Here is a 20,228-nt window from a genome sequence, read left to right as displayed (position 1 = left end):
TGGATACACCGCCTGGCTCAGGAAGTCTCTCAAGACTACTGCCTTCCAGAAGCTGGACGCTAATATAATAAAATCACTCTATAATTACCCTATTCTTTAAAAATACTTTTCCTGAAACAGTGGTACTGACCTCACCCAGACCTTTGGTCTGAGCCGCTGTCCTACGAAGAAACTGAATTCACAAAGGTGTTGGGAAAAAGGTGCTGAAAAGCTTCTAGCCTGCTTAGAAAAACAGTGCAATGATTTCGTGGGACTGGAACTACCGTAATTCAAAGATCTAGGTGAACCTCTGCTGAGTTCTCCAGTCTGCTGAACCAAGTGCTACATATTTCTTCATGCTTATTTTCTGAAGAGCAAGGTCTCTCAGCTGTAGGAGGACACTGTGCTGACTGCTATGATGCTTGGCAAGCAAAACTAATACAGGGAAACTAATGCTGCAGGCTTGCAGTGATACTTACAAAATCAAGGAAAAAAAGGGTTACCTTTTTAGGCACATAATGGCCATACAATGTCAGATCAAATGTTTGACATAATTTTATAGTGAAGTGTGCATGCTTCTTAGTCTACATCAGAAACAGGGCTTGGTTTAAAATAACAGGAATGAGAAACAACAATATCCAAACTAATCTCAACTGTCAAACAAATTGTGCTGAGATGTTGGGCAAAATCACAGTGTTTTCCTCTCTTTAAAATGAGGCACTAATGGTGACCACATGACAATTTTGCCATTAGTTTTACAGAAAAGAAATAATAATTATCAGTCTTCAACAGCCAGTAAGTGATGAACATGCAACATTTTAATGTTAGTATGTATATTTAAGCACTTTTAAGTTAAGATGAGGGTGACAAATGCTGAGGGAGACAGAAAAGGCAAAATTTGGTAAAATCCTAGTTATATGAAGGAATGTGCTCATTTACAACAAATAGCAAATATTGTGATGTCACCTCAGTAATGTTTACTAAGTAAGAAATACAAAGCAGAGTCCTGACTTTTGCTCTCTTAGTCATCTCACTAGTATTTGGATGAACTTTGAAGTTTAAGTGTCATTGTGGAAAGCAGAATTTATGGTTTTAACTGCTAAGGATATCAAGTGGTCATCAGGAGAACTTCCATTTATTCTGCTTCAACACTGATGCCTAATTATACTTCACAGACAAGCCCAGCCAGATTATTGAGAAATGCAGATTTTAAGGACTCTAAACAAGAATCTTTACATTTTCTATCCAGTTTATTCATCTTTTCAAAGCATTTTGGATAACACACCAGCAAAATATAGTTTGAGCGTCTAGATAACTCCTGTATTCAGTTTCTGTATCTGACTGAAAAGGAATTAACTGCACTCAACAGGAGTTTCAAAATATTTTAGAACTGTCACAGAGCTGATCCTCATTATCTAGAGCTTGCAAGGTTGGTTCCACCAAATCTACTGGTGATGACCTATAAAAATGGCCTTAATGTCCATCAGAAGCAGAGTGACTGGGAATCCCTCTGCCAGAGATCTGTCACACTGGGCCACAGCCAAGCCTGCTAGGGACTCACTCCAGCGCTTTCCACTGCTAAAGCAGTCCTTTAGAGAGGGAGACATAACTATTTCTCCCAAATGAGTCAATTAAAAATGATCTGCCAACCCCAGATGTTGGGTGTAGCACAGAACAGAACTAATATCAAAGCCAGAACCAAAACAATGAACTGTTCTACAAGTCCCCTGGTGCCAAGCACACACATCCCTGATGGGTTTTGGCCAACACTGACACCTGAGGGAAAATTGGGAAGCGAATGCAATACCTGTCAGGAAGGTGTGTGAAGGAAGGGTCACCAACTTTAGGGTAGGTGAGGGCTCAGAGTGCGGGAAGGGGTATTCTTTTGCTGGAGAATTTAAAAAAGAAGTTGCTGTCAAGGGTTAAAAATAATCAAGAAAAATAGAGAATAGGCAAGAGTTAAAATGCAAAAAGAAAAAAAGATAATATGTAAACAACCCAAATAGTGGCACACCGTTGCAGAACAATAAGAAGCAGGTACAGGGCCAAATAAATGTCAAGCTTTAGTTAATCACATCCCCCCCCCCACCCCTTCTCCCTTTGTCTGTCAGCATCTTAGGGAGTGATCCTGAGCCACCCTGAAAAGTGCTCCCAGGGAGATGCAGAGGAAGCTCAGCACCTCACAGGAGGGTGCTCAGCATCTTGCTGAGCAGGGCTGACAAAAGGGATTATGATGAAGTGTACTGGGCAGGGGCTTACTGCTGTACTCATCTGGGTGCCAGATAAGCAACTCACAACAGCTGTACCACAGGCTATCACAGAGACATTTCTTGCATAAAGAAACAAAAGGTGAGAGAGGGACACACATGCCTAGTTTTGCAGGGAAATAAGTTGATGCCTGATACATCAGAGCAATTGTTAAAGATCTGTACATCCTTCCTTGAGGGTGGATGACTAGCACGGTGCCAGGGCTAAGGAAAGCTCAAGTTATGCACGGTGCACTGGGTAACACTCTCCTAACATTTTTCATACATTGCGTGTGGCGTGAATGGTGTAACTTGCTTGTTTGGAGCAGATCCTCCTGTCTTCTTCTACCTTCTCTGCTTCTCTGCCTCCCTCTGAACATCTTCCCTCCTCCTCCCCATTGCGTACTTGCCAAGTGTCCTGTTGTATGACAATAAATCCATGTGGGTGAATGCTGGTTGCTCAACATGTTCAAACAGGGGAGCTGTGCTCTTTCACTTTCCCCTTTACAATTACATCAAAGCATAACAAGAACAAGACACATCTGATTTGCGAGGCAGAGGGCCTCTGCACGTGTCACTGAACTCTCTATTTGGGGACACAGGGCTCAGCCATGATGCTCACCTGCTCTGAGTAATCATTGCCATCAACGTCGTCGCTGTTGGAATGACCTCCCGGACTCTGTACATCTATTCCATGGCTCTCCAGGATTGCTGCTTCTTCGAAAAAAGCAAATGGATCCCTAATTTATCTGATGCATTAGAGTAATTAAAAGTTAACTAATTTTTCAAGAAGTTAGAATAACTGGAAGAACAGAGTTAGTTCTTAGCCTCTTCCTCTTCACTCTCCAGTATTTGGGAAGGTAGCACATGAACAGATACTGGTTTGCCTGAAATCCTTCCCTGTAAACTAACAGACTTGTTTGCGAGTAAGAATCCTTGTTTTCCAGCCAGTCCTATTAGAAATTAGCTTAATTTCTAATGCACTGGAGTGGCAAAGGCATTCCCTGTAGATCTTCCCACATAGTTTGGACTGGCAGAACTTGAGGGGGGCGGGGAGTGTCTGAAAATAGATGGAGAAATTTTTAAAAGCACTTAAGGGATTTAAAAACAATACATCTTCATCTTCCAGTAGGATCCATGCATCTAAAGCTCCCTTTAGATCTTTTCAATCTCCTTCCAACCCTCCTCCCCATACAGCACACATAACATACAGTACAGATAAAGCTGTAACACCACCCACCTTGGACTAACTTTGCTTTGTTCCCCCACACTTAGACAGACAGGTTTCATTTTTGAAAAGTAAACGTAGATCAAATTTCAATAACATGCTACATTTTGTAGAAAGATCTTCACAAATACGACAAAAAGCAGCAAGATGGCACTTCCAACGTTTGCAAAAATAACAGTTAACACGCAGGTATGGGCCTTATCTTGTCTACATGTTGCAAACTCAGTTCTGCACAGTACTTAGACTTGTGCATAAAACTTTGCCCAAATGGCAGAAGTTTGTTGGGTCCCAGCTGCTAATGTGAGTTTATTCTCATCAGAACGTCTTGCATTTATCCATATGAGAAGGTCTATTTCTTATAAGTTCAGCATCACTTCTTATTTCCTTATGATGACGCATTCAAGCACAAAAGCAGAGCTAGCTTTTGTTTCATTCTGATCCTCAAGGAAAAATATTACTTTGTTCCAGCCACTCAATGCTGTGCAACCCCATGGAAAGCAGTAGGGAGCACAGGTGTAACATGAATAAGAAGTTGGCTTGTGCAACCTTTGGTCCCTGTGGCTGAATCTCAGAGGTAAAACAACTCATCTGGCCTCTTAGATCCCTGTGGGGTCTGAGGCATGGCAGTAAGAGAGACAACCCTGGGTTTTGGCAGAAAAAACAAGTGCATTTTAGTGGAACACAGACACAAGGAAACTTACAACCATATAAAAGCTCCTCACTACAACCACTTCTCATTTAAATGGTACACTAAGGTTCTGAACTTGCAATAGTCTCAATTTCCCTTATTTTCAATGCAGACGTTTTCAGGTTTTATTTCAGATTTTATCTGGAATGCCCAGGTGAGCCTGAGTATAGGGCACGTGATTCTCTCTCCACAAACTGAATTCTTGTTTGGATTTTAAAAACTGATCTTCCAGTAAAACTTTGTAACTGCCTCATTTTTCCTGCATCGGTGATGGAATTTCATAAACTAAATTCCTACCTGTATTTGAGAAAAAATCTGGAATAGCATTTCTTCTTCTTAAAAAATTGCCCCACATTTCTATTATCAGAACCTCCCGTATTTCCAGTAATGCAATCTTGTGTAATTTTTATCTCTCCTGAGCAAGTCAATGTACTGAACCTTGAAAGCAGGCTCTCTGATACATTACCGATATTGGCTCGTCTCTTGATTTCCTTTCTTCTGTTGGCAAACCAGTTGTACACCTTAAGGGAGGTAACTCGCTCCAGATCTGATAACTTTTTTCCTATGAAAATAATGGAGGGGAAAAAAAAAAAAGATAGGCAGACTGCCCTTGTACAAGTGGTAAACTCCTGAAATATAAACAGCACTGGAAAGTCGTTAGAACTGAGAATGAAGCGAATTTTATGTGAACCAGAGTACTGTGCTGATGCTATGGTAATAAATGCCAAATATCTCTCTAAAAACAAAGTAGCCTTTCTTCTGTTTTTAAAATCTGAAATACACAAATTTCTTCGCAGCTTCAATCAACCAAGTCCTGAGCCATGGGAGAAGAGAGGGCTCCTTTTCTAGTTCAAGTGCTAAACTGAGATTCAAAAAACTCCAATTCACAGTCCTGCCATAAATCCCATACCCTTGGGCTAGCTCTCTTACTACGTGCCGCAAGGGTGCAGTTCAATGACGTGTTTTTTGGTAGCAGCAAAATGAATGAAGGAATTTTATCCCTCCTCAATCTGCTTTCCTTCTTCTCCACCAGCAGCTGCCGTCATGCTCCCACAGCACTCATCTGAGCCTCTCCATTCTGCCAGGACACTTTTCATCTTCTGGGAGATGGAGCAGGAGATGTTGGAAACCAGACCACTGGAATGTTACACAATCAGCAAAATAAATAATCCTAATAACAACCAGCCAGCTACAGCAAAGAACTCCTTTGCCTGATGACTGGCCTAAAAAGGGAAGACGGGGGAATCAGCATTGCAGAGGGATGATGGAAATCTCTTAAGCTAGATATAAGACTATCTGAGATGGCTGATATAGCTGCACATTCAGCCTACACAGGGGTGAGGCCCTTACTGTGTTCTTCTTACTTTCTCAAAGTTTATTTATTCAGCATTGCATACACTTGCATAATTACAGCAATCAGCATCTGCAAACTTAAGTAAGAGAAACTGAATGAGTGAACGAAAGAAAATTCTGGAAATAGATACCTGTGCTGCTTCCTAATGCTCTGTACCAGTATCATTCACAATATTTTACTAATCCTGAGACACAGTGCCTTGTCCAAACTTGCTGAACAATCCAGTGGCACTGCCAGCCCTAAAATCCTAATCTCTTCAGCACTCTACCCCCTAGTATCTTTTGCTTCCACCATGAACAGGCAAGAGGCAACACCAAAGTTGAAACAAGGGAAATTCTGACTAGCTTTTAGGACAATGCAAGAGAGCAATCACCATGGCGAAGAGCCCAGGGAGGTGGGAACACCTCTGGTTTTGGAGCTATTCAAGAATGAAAAAGGCAAAAACCCCTGGACACCTTATTCTAAGATGCTTCTGCTTGATGAAATGGTCACTTTCAAACTTAGTTACTCTACGTTTCTGTGCTATTCTGTTCAGAAGTCATGCACTTGTTTTCTTCTGCATTAATTTTTATTCTGGTTTGATAAAATATAAACACATCCACAGTACAAGTTCTGAAAATGTTTGGCTCATAAAACAAGATAACAGCACGTGTGTCCACTCATCTGGACTTACTAATACTAAACTGAGCATTCATGCTCCTCTACCAAGTATAATTTCTCTGTGAAGAGGGAAAATGCAACTTGTTGATTCAAATACAAATTCTCCCATTAACACTCAGATTCTAATGCAAGACTCCTGTCTAGAAGTTCCAAAAAAGCCTTGGAAGGTGGGAACGCTGTGGTTTCATTTTTTAACTTGATCTCCATCAAGCTTCAGTTTGTAAACCAAAGATTTGCCATCTGTGAAACAGAACCAAGTAAAATCCCCTTTCATGGAGTGTAATGAAATTGCCAGATTGTTCCTAAGTGCTTGCAGAAGTACTTTGAAATAAGTGACCCGACCTTAAAGAATGAAAGCCTTACAGAGAATGTTTATTTTCTTAGCAATGCCATTTACAAAGCTGTATAAATGAAATACACACCTTGTATTTCATACCTCAACTGGTGAAAAATCAAGTTTCAGATACAGGTATTTTGGTTTGAAAACTGCATTGACTTTCATGTTCATCCCATTATTGGTAGCTCTGAAGCACGCAAGGCAAAGAAGGCTTGAGAAGAAACCTACTGCTAGTTGAGAGGGCTGAATTATTAGTAATAGCCATAAAATTACATTTACTGAATTTAGCAGGAGATGCTGAAATCTAATTGTAATTGCCTTTGGAAAGGACATCGCGATCAGCTCCTCACCTGGCTTTTGTATAACTGCATTACAGGCGTTGGCAATTTCTTCCCTCTTTGCCTCGTCAGGATATTGATTCTCATTGAAGTAACTGCAAGAAGGGGAGAATAAGAAAGTTTTTTTCAGAAACGTTTTAACACAGCTTCACTAGAAGGTGTCAGCTGCCTGCTTATGCACCCTCCTACAGAAGTGATACAGACACAGTACATTTTCTGTTAACCTGCATATGCATAAAATAATAACAGCATGCACTCATATACACAGTAACTCTATGAAAAGTTCCCAAAAGCCTCAGATAACTGAGAATATTATCTCAGCATTTGCAGCGTCACCTTGGCATTCAGAATATCACAGGAGGAGATGCAGCAAAACAGGCAACGTTGTGAATATCAGAGTCATTGCTGTCAAGTGAAACACATTCTTATAAGACATCATAGGCCATGACTCTGCTTCTTTAATTACCAGTTACCTTCTTGCTCTGCATGCCCCTGAGGCAATGTCCTACAAGAGGTGTTCAGTATTTATTTTGGTCGCTGGGTTAATATATACACACATACACATATTGCACACAAACACTTTGGGTTTAGACTGGCTGTTCATATTGTGCAGACAAAACCACACAATAAAAGAGTAAGATGTCTAGAGTCAGACTGGTTTTTTTAAATCGCAGTTAAAATAGTTTAAATCTAGCCCAAGACAAGATACTCTGAGTACAGCATATTTTAACAATATTTTCCTAAATAATTATAATTTTATTGTACTTTATACGCAGTAAACATCCTATAAAAGTTAAACTGTTTTTTTCTTTTACTTCGTTTAAGCGCTTTAAAAATTTTAATGAACTGATTTACATTCTAGAGATCTTATCAGATCTGCATTAAAAACAACAAAAGGAGTCCTGTTTACTTCAATGGACTCAGATAAGCAAGCCATAAGCAGGGACCACTACGTTTTTCTGTAGATTGTCCACAATGTAGAATCTTAAGAATTCTTTGATCAGCTTTGATCAGCAGCAGGTTCAGATGTTGGACAGCTGCTCTATATTTGAAAAGAATACATTTTCCTTTAATTGTAGAACATTTACTAGTGGGAGAGCTAGGCCTTAGAAGGCACTTATTATTTTCCATGGTTGTTTTTCTGCTTTGGTGGATTGGCCCCAGCACAGTTGCTCTCAATGGAAACATGCATTCTGTTCCATACAGCAATTTTTCCCCCCAATCTTTTTTTGAACAAGTGGTGCTAACACAGATCTCACTCTTTCACTCCCAGCTTAAATCAATCCACTGCAAATACAAATTTTGGACATTCAGTTTGAATTCCATGTACTATTACTACACCCCATTGTTCTCAGTCCTGTTTGCAGTCAAAAACAGCTACACAAATGCAGTCCTATTTCTACGTTGCTGTTCATTGACAAAAATAAATTACATCAGCGCAGCTAGTTGCACTATTAATGTACTGCCATTTGATTTGGTAGCTTAGAAAGCAAAGAAAGCCACAGAAACAACCCATCCTCACTAAAAGAAGGGCAAACTGTCTGTAACACTGATTTGGACATTGGAGGTAATCATTTATATACGAACATCAGCTTCTTCCCCAGAACTTTCAGAGTTACTTCTATGAAGCAGGTCCTGAAACTGACCTGAACCCCCTCCAAAAACCAGGTGAGATTTTGCCATTAGATCTGAAGAAGAGGACACCTGGTTACCCTTACTTTACTGCAAGCATCGAGCACAGTGCATTTCCAGCTCTGGCACTGCCAGCACCCTGGACCAAAGACTTTGCATGGCATTCTTAATAGTATATTCTTTTATCTTGCAGATATATCATCCCTTTCATCCCTTCTGTCACTGTATGCTTTAAAATGATATATGCCTATATAAATTCTTCTTCAAAGATGTGGTGTGTTGCCCAAAACATTTTTAGAGACGGGAAAGTTGGAAAGCAGTAGAAAGTAGTTTTTCTAGTAGTTAGCCCAACTGACTCAGGACTATGTCTCACCAAACCCACCTACAAAACAAAGATCTCTCTGCTCAGAGCCAAGAACTATTTCCTCTTTCAAGTGCTACCTGATAAAGAAAAGTCAAGACTGTTATTTATGTGATTATATTACGTGCACTGGAGTCCTAGTCAGAAAGCCAAATCATCATTTTGCATACAAAAATTAACTCAGCAAATTTTACCACTCCTAACAGCTATTTCATAGACTCCCTTCGCTGAAAATTATTTCCTTTGTTTCTAGATGCTTGTCAGAACTCAAGAACAAACTCCATGGAAGAAATATCATCAAATTTGAAAAGCTGATGAATCTATATGATGATGTAGTCAAAGCAGGTGAAGTTCTGGTATTATCATCCCCACGGATCTAGCTAAACAAATCAAAGGATCTTATCTTTAAATACCTGGCTTCGTGGCCAGTGCCATCACCAGAACTTTGATTTTTTTTGACAATCAAATGGCCAGGCTTGTGAGCACCAGATGGAGTTCACCTTTCTCAAAGGGGGAGAAGGGTCCTTGTGGAAAAGCTAGCAGGGCTGACTGGGAGGGCTTTAAGGTCTGAAAAGGAATGAGTGGGTTAGTGAGCCTTCCCATGATACAGTGTGTGATGGCATAGCTTGAGGGACAGGGTGCTAGCAAGGGCCTTGAAGGACCTGCTGCCTTGAGAGGTGCTGGTGACACTGCAGCACATACAAAATCCTATGACGATGAGGCAGTGACTGCTGGGGCAATAGGGGACAGCAACAAGGGAAATCAAGAGAAATACTTAAAAGGAACTAAGAAGTTATCCTTTAATAGGTGACAAGACCAGCTGCCCAGCTGCTACATCAATGTATACAGCTTTGGAAACAAACAGGAGGAGCTGAAAGCTACTGTGCTACTAGAAAACCACAATATAGCTGCCACCACTGAAACCTGGTGGGATGATTCCCATGACTTGAGTGTGGCTACTGACAACTACAAGATGTTCAGAAGGGACGGATGAGGAAGAAGGGGAGGGGGTGTTGTTATCTACATCAGGAAAGAAATAGAATGTGAAGAGGTGTCCCTAAAGAACAACTGTGAGCAAGTTCAAAGCCTGTGGGCAACAGCTAGAGACGACAGCAGCAAAGGGAGCCTTTTGATCAGTGCCTACTACAGGCCCCCCAATGAAGCAGAGACTGTTGATGAGGCCTTCTATCTCTAGCTACAGGAGGCATCACGACTGCAAATGCTCATCCTGCCAGGGGACTTCAACCACCCAAACATCTGCTGGAAAAGTAGCGAGCTGTAGTTAACCCAGTATGTCAACCATGCTCCTGACATGCACTGAGGATAACTTGCTGAATCAAGTAATTAAAGGCCCACCAAGTGAGATGCAATACTGTACGTGTTGCTCACCAATGCAAATGAACTGACTGGTGACAGCAGGATAGGAGGATGTCTGGGCTGTAGTGACCGTGCTACGGTTGAGTTCATGCTCCAGAGGGATATGAGACAGGTAGAGTAAAATTAGGATGCTAAATTTTAGGATAGCTAATTTCCAGTTCTTCAGGGAGTTAGTTAACTAAACACCCTGGGAAACTGCCCTCATGGGTAAGGATGCAAAGCACAGCAGGCAGATCTTTAAGAAAGCTGTCACAGAATCATAGAATGGCCAAGGTTGGAAGGGACCTCAAGGATCACGAAGCTCCAACCCCCCACCACACGCAGGGCCACCAACCTCCACATTTCAGAGCAGCCCAGGCTGCCCAGGGCCCCATCCAACCTGGCCTTGAACACCTCCAGAGATGGACAGGGCATCCACAGCCTCTCTGGGCAGCTGTTCCAGCACCTCACCACTCTCTCTGTAAAGAACTTTCCTCTGACATCCAACCTAAATCTTCCCTCCCTCAACCTAAAACCATTTCCCCTTGTTCTGCTGTTATCTGCCCTTTCAAAGAGTTGACTCCCCTCCAGTTTGTAGGCTCCTTTTAGGTACTGAAAGGCTGCAATGATGTCACCTCACAGCCTTCTTTTCTCCAGACTGAACAAGCCCAGCTCCCTCAGCCTGGCTCCAGCCTTTCTGTGCAAAGAGTGCAAAAGTGTGCAAGAGCTCTCCATCCCCAGGTGTAGCAAGTCAGGAAAGGAAGGCAAGAGATCAGTGTGGCTGAACTGGAACCTACTGGTCAAATTGAAGAGCAAGAAAAAAATACACAGGCAGTGGAAACAGGGACAAGTATTGTGGGAAGAGTATAAGAAAGCTGCCAGGCTGTGTAGGGATGGGGTCAGGAAAGCCACAGCCCAGCTTGAACTGAACTTGTAAAGGGATTGCCAAGAACCTGCTTCTACAGGTACCTCAACCAGGAAAGGGAAGTCCAGGAGGGTGTACCCACCCTAGTGAGTGACACAGGCAAGCTGGTCAAAACAGACAAGGAGAAGGCTGAGACAGTTAACTTTTTTGCCTCGGTTTTCTCGGATAACTGTTCATTGCACAGTCCTCAAATGTTTGGTTTGGGAGGAGGGGATTGGGGAAAAAACGTCCCTTCCACTGTAAGTGAAGATCAGGCTTGTGATCACCTGAGAAACTTGAACATCCACAAGTCTACGGGTCCCAATGAGATGAGATCAAAGAGTACTGAGGGAATTGGCTGATGTAGTTGCCAAGCCATTTTCCATGATATTTGAAAAGTCGTTGTAATCAAGTGAAGTTCCTGGTGAGTGGAAAAAAGGTAACATCACAGAGAGTCCAGAAAGTGGTGGTCAATGGCTCCGTGTCTGGATGGAGATCAGTGATGAGTGGTGTCCCCAGGGGTCAGTGCTGGAGCTGATACTCCTTAGTACCTTCATGAATGACAATGACACTGGGGTCGAGTTCATCTTCAGCAAGTTTGCTGATGCCACCATGCTGTGGGGTGCAGTCAACAGACCAATGGATGGAATGCCATCCAGTGGGACCTAGACAGGTTGAACAGTGGACCCAGGTGAACCTCACAAGGATCAACAAATCTAAATGCAAGGTCTTCCCTTGGGTCAAGGCAACCCTCACTACCAATACAAGCTAGGGAATGAAAGGATTGAGTGCAGCCCTGCATTCAAGGGACGGTGAGAGCTGAAAGAGCTGGGACTGTGCAGCCTGGAGAAGAGAAAGCTGAGGGGAGACCTGAAAGTGGCCTTTCAGTACCTAAAGGGGAATGACAGAAAAGAAGGGGACAGACTCTTTCGCAGGGTCTGCATTGATAGAACAAGAGGAAATGGTTTAGGTTGGAAGTAAGCAAGAAGTCTTTTAGAGTGAGGGTGATGAGGAAATGGAACAGGTTGCACAGAGATGTGGTTCATCCTCCGTCCCTGGAGACTTTCAAGGCAAGGCTGAACCAGACCTGGGCACTCTTATCTAGCTGTGGTGTCCCTGTTCATTGCAGGGGAGTTGAACTAGATGGCCTTCAGAGATCCTTTCCAAATCCAAGGATTCTATGGTTTATGGTTTATAGCTCATAAATTTGCTACACAATGCCTAACTTTATTGAAGAAATGAGAAAAGATGTAAAATTTAATAAATGGTGCATATTTGAACTGCCCAGCCTTAATTTGGTACAAGAAACAGACCACTGGTTAATTAAGACAAGTCAATGCAAGAGCCACTGGTGCCCCTTCTCTTGGTAGGGAGATAACTACTGAGCTATTAGCAAATCACTCATTGCCATATGCTTTTGTTGGCACAAATAATAAAAAGGTCACATTTATTAATAACAAAACTTATGTCATGACTACAGTGTGCCGTGGTAATGCGAAATCTTGATGCGTGCAGTAGCTCAGAAATGGATGAATGAAACACTTCTTACAGCAAACAGTTTTCTTTGTGTAATCCACTCATTTTTGTGATTTAGAAGAATTCTCCACTGAAACAGTAATGCATACCTACACACATTTTAAGACTGAATAAACTGAAAGTGTCTTTACCTTATTGAATCAAAACATATTTCTCCACTATTGTGAAAACGCTTTCTTTAAAAATCCAGCAATGTAAATATCTGAAAGCTTCTACAACACAGCTGATCCCCACTTGAAAGTCTGAAATGATATTCATCCTGATAAAATGATTTAAAAAATAAATACAAAAAAATTGAGAAGTTTTTGGGCAGCTCTTCTGGTAATCAAGACACTTCCATGAGGACCAGAAAGCTAAGTGGGAACCAAAAGGGAGCTGAAAAGAACCACCTTTTTTTTCTTCCACCTGCAGGCTTATTCCTCTTCCACTTTTGTGACACACCTCCTCCTTCCTTCATGCATTCAAGCTGCCTATGAACTTGTCCAACTCACACTTCCTAAAATTGCACTTTCTTCTCTGTTTCTCCTGAAAAAAAATTCTCTATGGTTCTGTTTCTTCTCAGTCACGTATATCCAGGTATATCCCTGCTAAGGGGCAGGGAAAGAACTCAGGATGTCTGAATTTCTCTTCCCATTCTAAAAGTCCATGAAAACTATAGATGAAAAATAAGAAGCAGAATGAACTTCAAAGAAAAAAAGAAAAATAACAGGCACAAGTAAATCCTGTGAAGGCACACTGCTTTCTAGACAAAGGGCAGCTGTCAGCTGAATACCTTCAATGAAGAAACCAAATGATCTCTTTTGTAGAAAATGACAGTGGAGGATTAAAATGAAAAGTGGCCAAATAATTTACATGAGATGAGAATCCACATGATGGTAAAGAATGTAGATATCCTTGAAGCAGTTTCATTTCAGTAACACTGAAGCCTAGAAAAATTGCAGATTCAGAGAAACCTTCTTTCTTTCAGGGATAATGTGCTTAGGACAATGACAGAGAGAGAATCTATCTCAGCCCTGGGTTCTGTAATGGAAGTTAATGCAATTCCTCCCCTCTTTACCAAGGTGCCCCTATCCAAATTCCTGCAATAGTTGCCAATCTTTTTTCTCAGCTGTATGGCTCTTGTTATCCAGGCTTAGATATCAGATGCATTAAGCAGTGCCTCAGTAGTGCTCCTGATAATCCGCAGTGGAAGTTCTGCTGCTCTGTATCAGCTCTGCATCTGCCAGGGAACTGTTTGAAACAATCCAAGTCACAGAGCAGCAGGATGGCCGCATTCAGGGCGTTTTCATAGGGCTGGATGTTAGATTTAAGGAGATAAAATCTAGCGCTGTTTAAAGACCCCAAAGCTGGGAAAGGGCTGAGTTTCCAGCATGACATAATGGCTAAAGCGATGCTCAAATATGTTGCAGGGTAACAATTAACTGTGGGTCAACTGCTGGAGAATTAACCATGCTTAAGGTGAGGCAATTCAGGTATGCGCGTATACATGAGAGCAGTCTTACTGAAAGAAGGATCATTTACCTTGCAATTAGCAGGAGGCAAGAACACACAGATGGATATTTATTGAAAAACAGCTGACAGCCTGCAAGTTCTCTCCCTCACTTAACTTTGTGTTTGCATCTCTGGGCTCCCACTTCTATTAATCAGGAAGCAGCTTGAGAGCAAAGCATCCTAGCACTCCTGCTGGGGCTCTGACTCTTCCACCGAAGACCATTTTCCCCAGACTCAAGCTGCAGTCCTACTTAAGTGCAGACTGAAAGGGATGGGTTTTACCTCTCCTTCATTCCCTTTTTGCAGGAAGGCTTTCTGCCTGACCGGTCTGGCTTTCCGCCTATGCAAGAAGCAGTGTTTGCACAGCCAAGGGATGCAGGGAGGAGGTGGCAGAAACATACAGCTGGAAACAATTCCATCAGTGGCAGCTCACACACATCCTCTTGAGCTGATGCTAAAAGCAAAGCCTGAGTGCTAAGGTTGTGGACTCACCAAGGAATGCACAGGAAAAAATAGAACTGACCATTTTCCACAGCTCCCATCTGACCCCTGTTGACGAACAGAAGATCTTCCTGCCACCAGGGACTGAGCTGGCTGCCAAACACTCTGTCGTCTCAAAATACACGAGAGTGCAAGCTGCTCTTCTGCCTCCGATAAGACTGCCTGTAATTTCAGCTCCCTATCTAGTTTCCCTTCAAACAGTACCTCTGCTTCCCACTGACAGGTTACATAAAACACTCGAATATAGTTACCTGCTTTATCTCTCATTAGTGTATTTATCAACACAGTATCACCCACTGGCAAGAGGTCACTGTTTCAGTCTTTGTGGCTTTTAACAGAACTATCATTCAGGCTGTCAAATCAATGGAAATATTCCTGAAGTTAGTCTGTCATCTGTGCCTAAGATCTTATCTCTGCGTGGCATGAAGCAGACTGTCAAAGAAGTGACATTCAAAGCATAATCTCATTGGAAATTGTAATTACTAGTTCATTTCCCAGTAAATACTGGCCAAGAATGTCACTAAAGCCATTTTAGTAGGGTCAACAGACAACACTATCCATTTTATCTACTGCTACTTCTACAGATCATACAATAATGGCATGTGTGTCAACCAAACAGTGAATCTCACAATACAGACAGCAACAAAAAAGCTCAAAGATTTTGTTTCTCAAGATAAATACCCTCTCTGGTGGAAAGGAGAACACACTAAAGTCACTAACTTCTCCTTCCTCAAGAAACACAGAATGTACCCCATAGTTCAGATGCTACAGGAAACATCTGCTGAGCCACTTCTTGTGCTTGAGATCAGCCAAGGACAAGAAGAACTGCTCTTGGGATGCAAGTGAACTTGAGTCTAAGCACTCCTTCATCTCAACCGGGCTTTCTAGCCAAGCAAAAGATAATCCCAAGGCTTCCTTCTAAGAAGAGATGAGTCTAAGTCACCGACTGTAAGAGAGGTTTTATTCTTGTGCTTCTTTTCATAGAAGGTGCAAATCAGGAGGAAAGATCTCAACAGGATTTGGCTACTTGCAGCACCAGACATGTCGATTCTAATTGTTATTTTGCATGCCACTATCTGTTTGTATACCTGCACTGATCTGGTTGTGCAGTTTATGTTAAAAAACGCAAACACATTATGTGGCTCTTTATCTTATTTGTACAAATCAGTGGCTAAAGACAAGGAATCATTTTACTGATGTTTCTTAGCAGGAATCTACTCTGCAGTAGAGATTAAAACATCAAAAATACACCTTGCATTGGAGTGTGTAGGACAGTATGACCTTCAAAGCTACTCTAACATCAAGAAGCTCCTAATTTTTTAGAAGTCATTTTCTTGATATTTTGACAGCAGTTTCAAGCACCAATACAATCCTATCAAGCTATTGAAATTATCCTAGAAATTCTTTAAAAACAGAATTAATTGATAATAGCTCCTAAAGCCTCATACTTGCAGAAGATAATCTATGCCTCCTAATCTATTGCACCCTACTGTTGAGATAATTAACAATTAAAATAAGAATAGTTAAGACATCGGAGGTGCGATTTACTCCTCCTTGTAATTGGATTTGGTGATAAGAATATATTTGAAATTACAAAACAGCTGTCTTATGAGTAGAAAGGTTTCAAATTTTTAGCAGTTTGAAACACGTAGGTAGTTTCTGCTTAAGGCATCTTGAAGACACTGACAGCACACAATGGCTGAAATTGTACAACTATCTTTAAGCTTAACGGTTTCCCAGAACTCCTAAAACTAATGTAGCTGAATTGTTCACAAAATAAAAATGGCAAAACTGGTGGAAATTTGTTTTTAAAGGCAGTCACTAATGCATCGAGACATGACAAAGTGAGGATTATTCTGTAATATTTCACCAGCCAGTTGGTATGAGCATATAGTACCTTCAAAGCTCTTCTAACAAGATATCTAAGCATGAATAATAGTGTGAGCCTTGCTCTGCTTCATTTACTTGCAGCCTTTAAATGGAGACCTACGCAGTATGAGGATATTCATGTGTGTTTAATCCTTTGGGCTTAACCCCATGATAAACGAGATCTTTGTGAAGACATCTGCAAAGCAAACGTCTCATCTACAGTTTTGAACTTTGTACAGGGGAAGAGTTATGAAGTTGCACCCTCTGGATTAGCCAGCTCTGGCAAAGTAAGCTAAGCCAGTTCATGGATGTAACATCACCAAGGAGTGATGAGGCTCTGCAGAAATCATCCCCAGCTCTCCAAAAAGTGCTGCTCAGTAAACCCAACTCTGTAGAGAGATGTACCATAATCAACATTGGGCTTATTAGAGACACTATTTGCAAAACAACAGAGGATTCCAAGGTCTTATTTGGCAACACAAACAAGCAGAAAAGCATATTAATTGAACTGCACATTACTCAACCCCAAACTTTGCTTTATCCTCTTTCATAAAATGCTTAACTCAAAGTTAGAATCTGAGTTTGCTGCTCACCTGAAGTATTTCTACAACTATAGTCCTTCCTTATCTCAAAATTCTGCTTGACTACAAAGTTCAGCACAGGGTCACAAAAATAAATGTATATATGTACATATATATGTACAGAATGCCAAGTGTAAGCAGCAAGGTCCCCCAAGCTTTTACTAATTAAATCCCCCAAAGGTTACGTTTTTCAGAATTTTATAGTCCTTGAGGCTACGAAGCCTTTAAGTCTCCCTTTGTCTTGTAAGAGAGAAAAATGCCAACCATGACACTTGTGATAAAGTTCAAGATGAGCTGACAACTTCCTGCACACTATTAAATCACTATCTTCCCCCTCCTCCAATGATCCACAAGTTTTTATTCACAATTTCCAGTACTGGACCTGACTCAGCTTAGCTTAGGAGGGCACAGACAGCCATCCCTGCTACTGCATTTTCAGGAAATAAGAATTGATTAAATTAATTAAAGGATCCTACAGAATCCAGAAGACTAGGTAAGGTCAATTCTTGCAAGGCATCCAGTGCATTAAGTCAAGAGGCTCAGGATCAAAGCTTCTGATTTTGGATTCATTACGTGTACTTTTTTCTAATGGCTGGTAGCTTTAAGATCTGGACCAGAACTCCTACTGCATTAAGTATTACACAGACACAAGGCAGAAAAAAGAATTTATTTGATTATCAGATATTAATGTAAGAATTTAAGGCTAGGAGGCTTAAGAGATACGGCCAAAACAAACAAACAAATAAACAAACAAAACAGCTACAAAGCAGTGAAATGAAGCCACAGCTTCTGACTCCTATACTTGTGTTCCATATCATGAGCTGTGATTTTTGCCACATGCTTCCTCTTAAATAACATTGCTACCTCAGTTCAGGAAAGCCATGCTCCTTGGGGACAGTCTCATCTTCTTCTCTTAGGAGGTATGCTTAAAACATACTGGTAGTAATGCTCTAAAAGCAATTGAAGAGTTCTTGACTCTCTCTCTGTGCCAAAGAAAATTAATCTTAGCACTTTTGGACTTCAGTGAACCATTCGATATAGTGACAAACAGGAAAATATTAATAATTTTAGAAAGGACACATTAGTACAATTATGAGACAGTTACCCTAAGAACTGGACTGAAGATTAAAAATAATGGCCTGGAAGGAGATCATCAATGGTCTTGGGTACAATCTTTGGAGTATCTTAAGAATGAAAACACTTAATGATCTTAACACAAAGTCTCAACAAAGTGATGAAATCTGCTGATGGGAAAGTCAGAAGCCATGCCAATGCAGGGAACTAGGGTGTCATAAAAAGTAACAGACAAACCTAAGGGTAAGAAATAGAAATGCAGAAGTGCAGTATGCAAGATCATATACTTTGGGAACAGCAGCAGCTTCTTCTATATACAGAAGTATCATCAGCTGGAATAGAAAGATCACTGGCTGTTAAGCCACACTATTAAAATAGCTGAACAAGACCACACCTGAATGATGTACAGCCTTGGTCTTCCTAGAATTTAAAACTGAACAGCTAAGAGAGCACTCAAGGTAACAGAGAAATGGAAAGCTTATCTTGCAAGAGGAACAGATTGCTTTACCTGAACAAATCTCAAAGCTGAGATGAGGTTATGGTTTACCAGCATGATGGTGGTCAACAGTGAAGAAAAGAGATGGAGGACAGGATCTACTCAGTTAAACAATAATACTGCTTGAGGAAGGACAGGTACATGCTGGTCACAAACAATCCCAAGAATACAGATTTCTGCCTGCTAGAGCAGTAAGAGCCTGCTGGATGGAAGTCTCCCAATAGGCTTTTGTGCCCTCAGCTACATCTGCTTGCAGTATAGAGAATTTAATCAGTTTCTTAAGAGGATATAATACAGGTTGACTGAAACAAGAAGCTGGGCATGAAACAGGAAGTCCCAGTCCAATGCTCCTGGGATTTAAAGAATATCAAGGAGCATTCAGAAACTGAAAGAGCGCTGGCTTACTTACATAACAAGCAACAAATTGGATGAGCTTTTCTGTATGTTCTGTGCTTATGTATCCTATTTTCTCATTCTTTTTTGTTTATGAGGAAATTATATCAAAAAAGCTCTTTGGAATAGTTCCACGCTTTCTATTTTGTTGTCCAAGTTCCTCACAAACAGCACAGAATTCAAGACATTAAAACTTATGCAAGCTCCAAAGGAAACTCAAGCAAAAAAGGTCAATTGTGCAATCCTGGTCTACAAAAATGAAAGGATAAAAAAGAACCTAGGATGTGGTAGTGTATTTTGTGGTTAAAGCCCATATGGTTCTCTGATAAAGCATTCTTTTTAGCTTGTTTAAAACACTCCACAGGCTAACCAAGATCCCATAAATACATGATGTAACATATTTTAAGAGTTTTACTTAGGAATTTTGCTCCCTCATTTCTCCTTGTAATTGCTCTGTTTATTACTTGTACAAAGACCTCACATCTGTTACTAGATTGCACAGAATTTCCTCTCACTGAAGTAGGTTTGGACCTTGTTCAGAGACTTGCTGCAGTGAGAGTCATCACAAACACTTTGCATACTTCTTGAAACAATAAACGTGCACATCCAACAGTGTGCTGAGCTGGACAGTGCTCATGCACACCCTGGGCTGCAAGCTGGCTGCATCAAAATAAGAAGTGACAAGGTGCCAACCTGAGTGCTAATTCCTTCCTCATTCTTTCCAGAGCGCTCAAGATGTTAATTCTGTAATTCACTTAAGTGGGTTTACTCCACGGATAACATTACATACAGGTCAGGTAAATCTCACCCAGTGATGGCTATCTCTTTCAGGTGAGCTTGGACCTGGAATGACCCTCCTCAGCAGGTCAGGGTTTGCCTAGTTCATTCTCAGGAATCTAAGCTGAAAAAAAAAGGCCAAAGGCGATGATCACAGCTTTATGATCACTTTTATTTGTTTATGCAATAGCAAACATCTCTCTGGGCACTATCTGCTGAACTCCCCAGAAGTTTGCTGCCAAAGAGCTGAGTATAGTCCCCAGCATTGTCTCATTTGATAGGACAAGGGGGAATGGTTTTAAATTGAGACAGGGGAGGTTTAGGTTGGATATTAGGAAGAAGTTTTTCACCCAGAGGGTGGTGAGGCACTGGAACAGGTTGCCCAAGGAGGCTGTGGATGCTCCATTCCTGGAGGCATTCAAGGCCA

The 20,228-nt window shown here is 41.2% G+C and overlaps 1 protein-coding gene across 21 annotated transcripts in view; it reads right to left on the bottom strand.

Annotated features, from left to right (window-relative positions):
* Positions 1 to 20,228, bottom strand: part of HMBOX1 (homeobox containing 1) — a 130,835-nt gene that overhangs the window by 17,936 nt on the left and 92,671 nt on the right. For 10 of the 21 annotated variants that reach the window (XM_085218298.1, XM_085218294.1, XM_085218285.1 and 7 more), the window contains 4 exons: positions 6,843 to 6,925; positions 4,608 to 4,703; positions 2,848 to 2,942; positions 2,512 to 2,643 (listed from right to left, as the gene is read on the bottom strand). In XM_085218298.1, coding sequence (XP_085074424.1) covers positions 2,512 to 2,643; positions 2,848 to 2,942; positions 4,608 to 4,703; positions 6,843 to 6,925 — 406 coding nt within the window. Of the gene's footprint in view, positions 1 to 1,786; positions 1,868 to 2,511; positions 2,644 to 2,847; positions 2,943 to 4,607; positions 4,704 to 6,842; positions 6,926 to 20,228 lie in introns of all 21 variants that reach the window. The other 11 variants (XM_085218297.1, XM_085218299.1, XM_085218304.1 and 8 more) reach the window with 11 other exon arrangements.

Source organism: Meleagris gallopavo, chromosome 2 (genome assembly GCF_905368555.1).
Source record: "Meleagris gallopavo chromosome 2, MGAL_WU_HG_1.1, whole genome shotgun sequence".
Lineage (NCBI taxonomy): Eukaryota > Metazoa > Chordata > Aves > Galliformes > Phasianidae > Meleagris > Meleagris gallopavo.
Note: the sequence above shows the minus strand (reverse complement) of the source record. Positions and strands in the feature narration are given on the sequence as shown.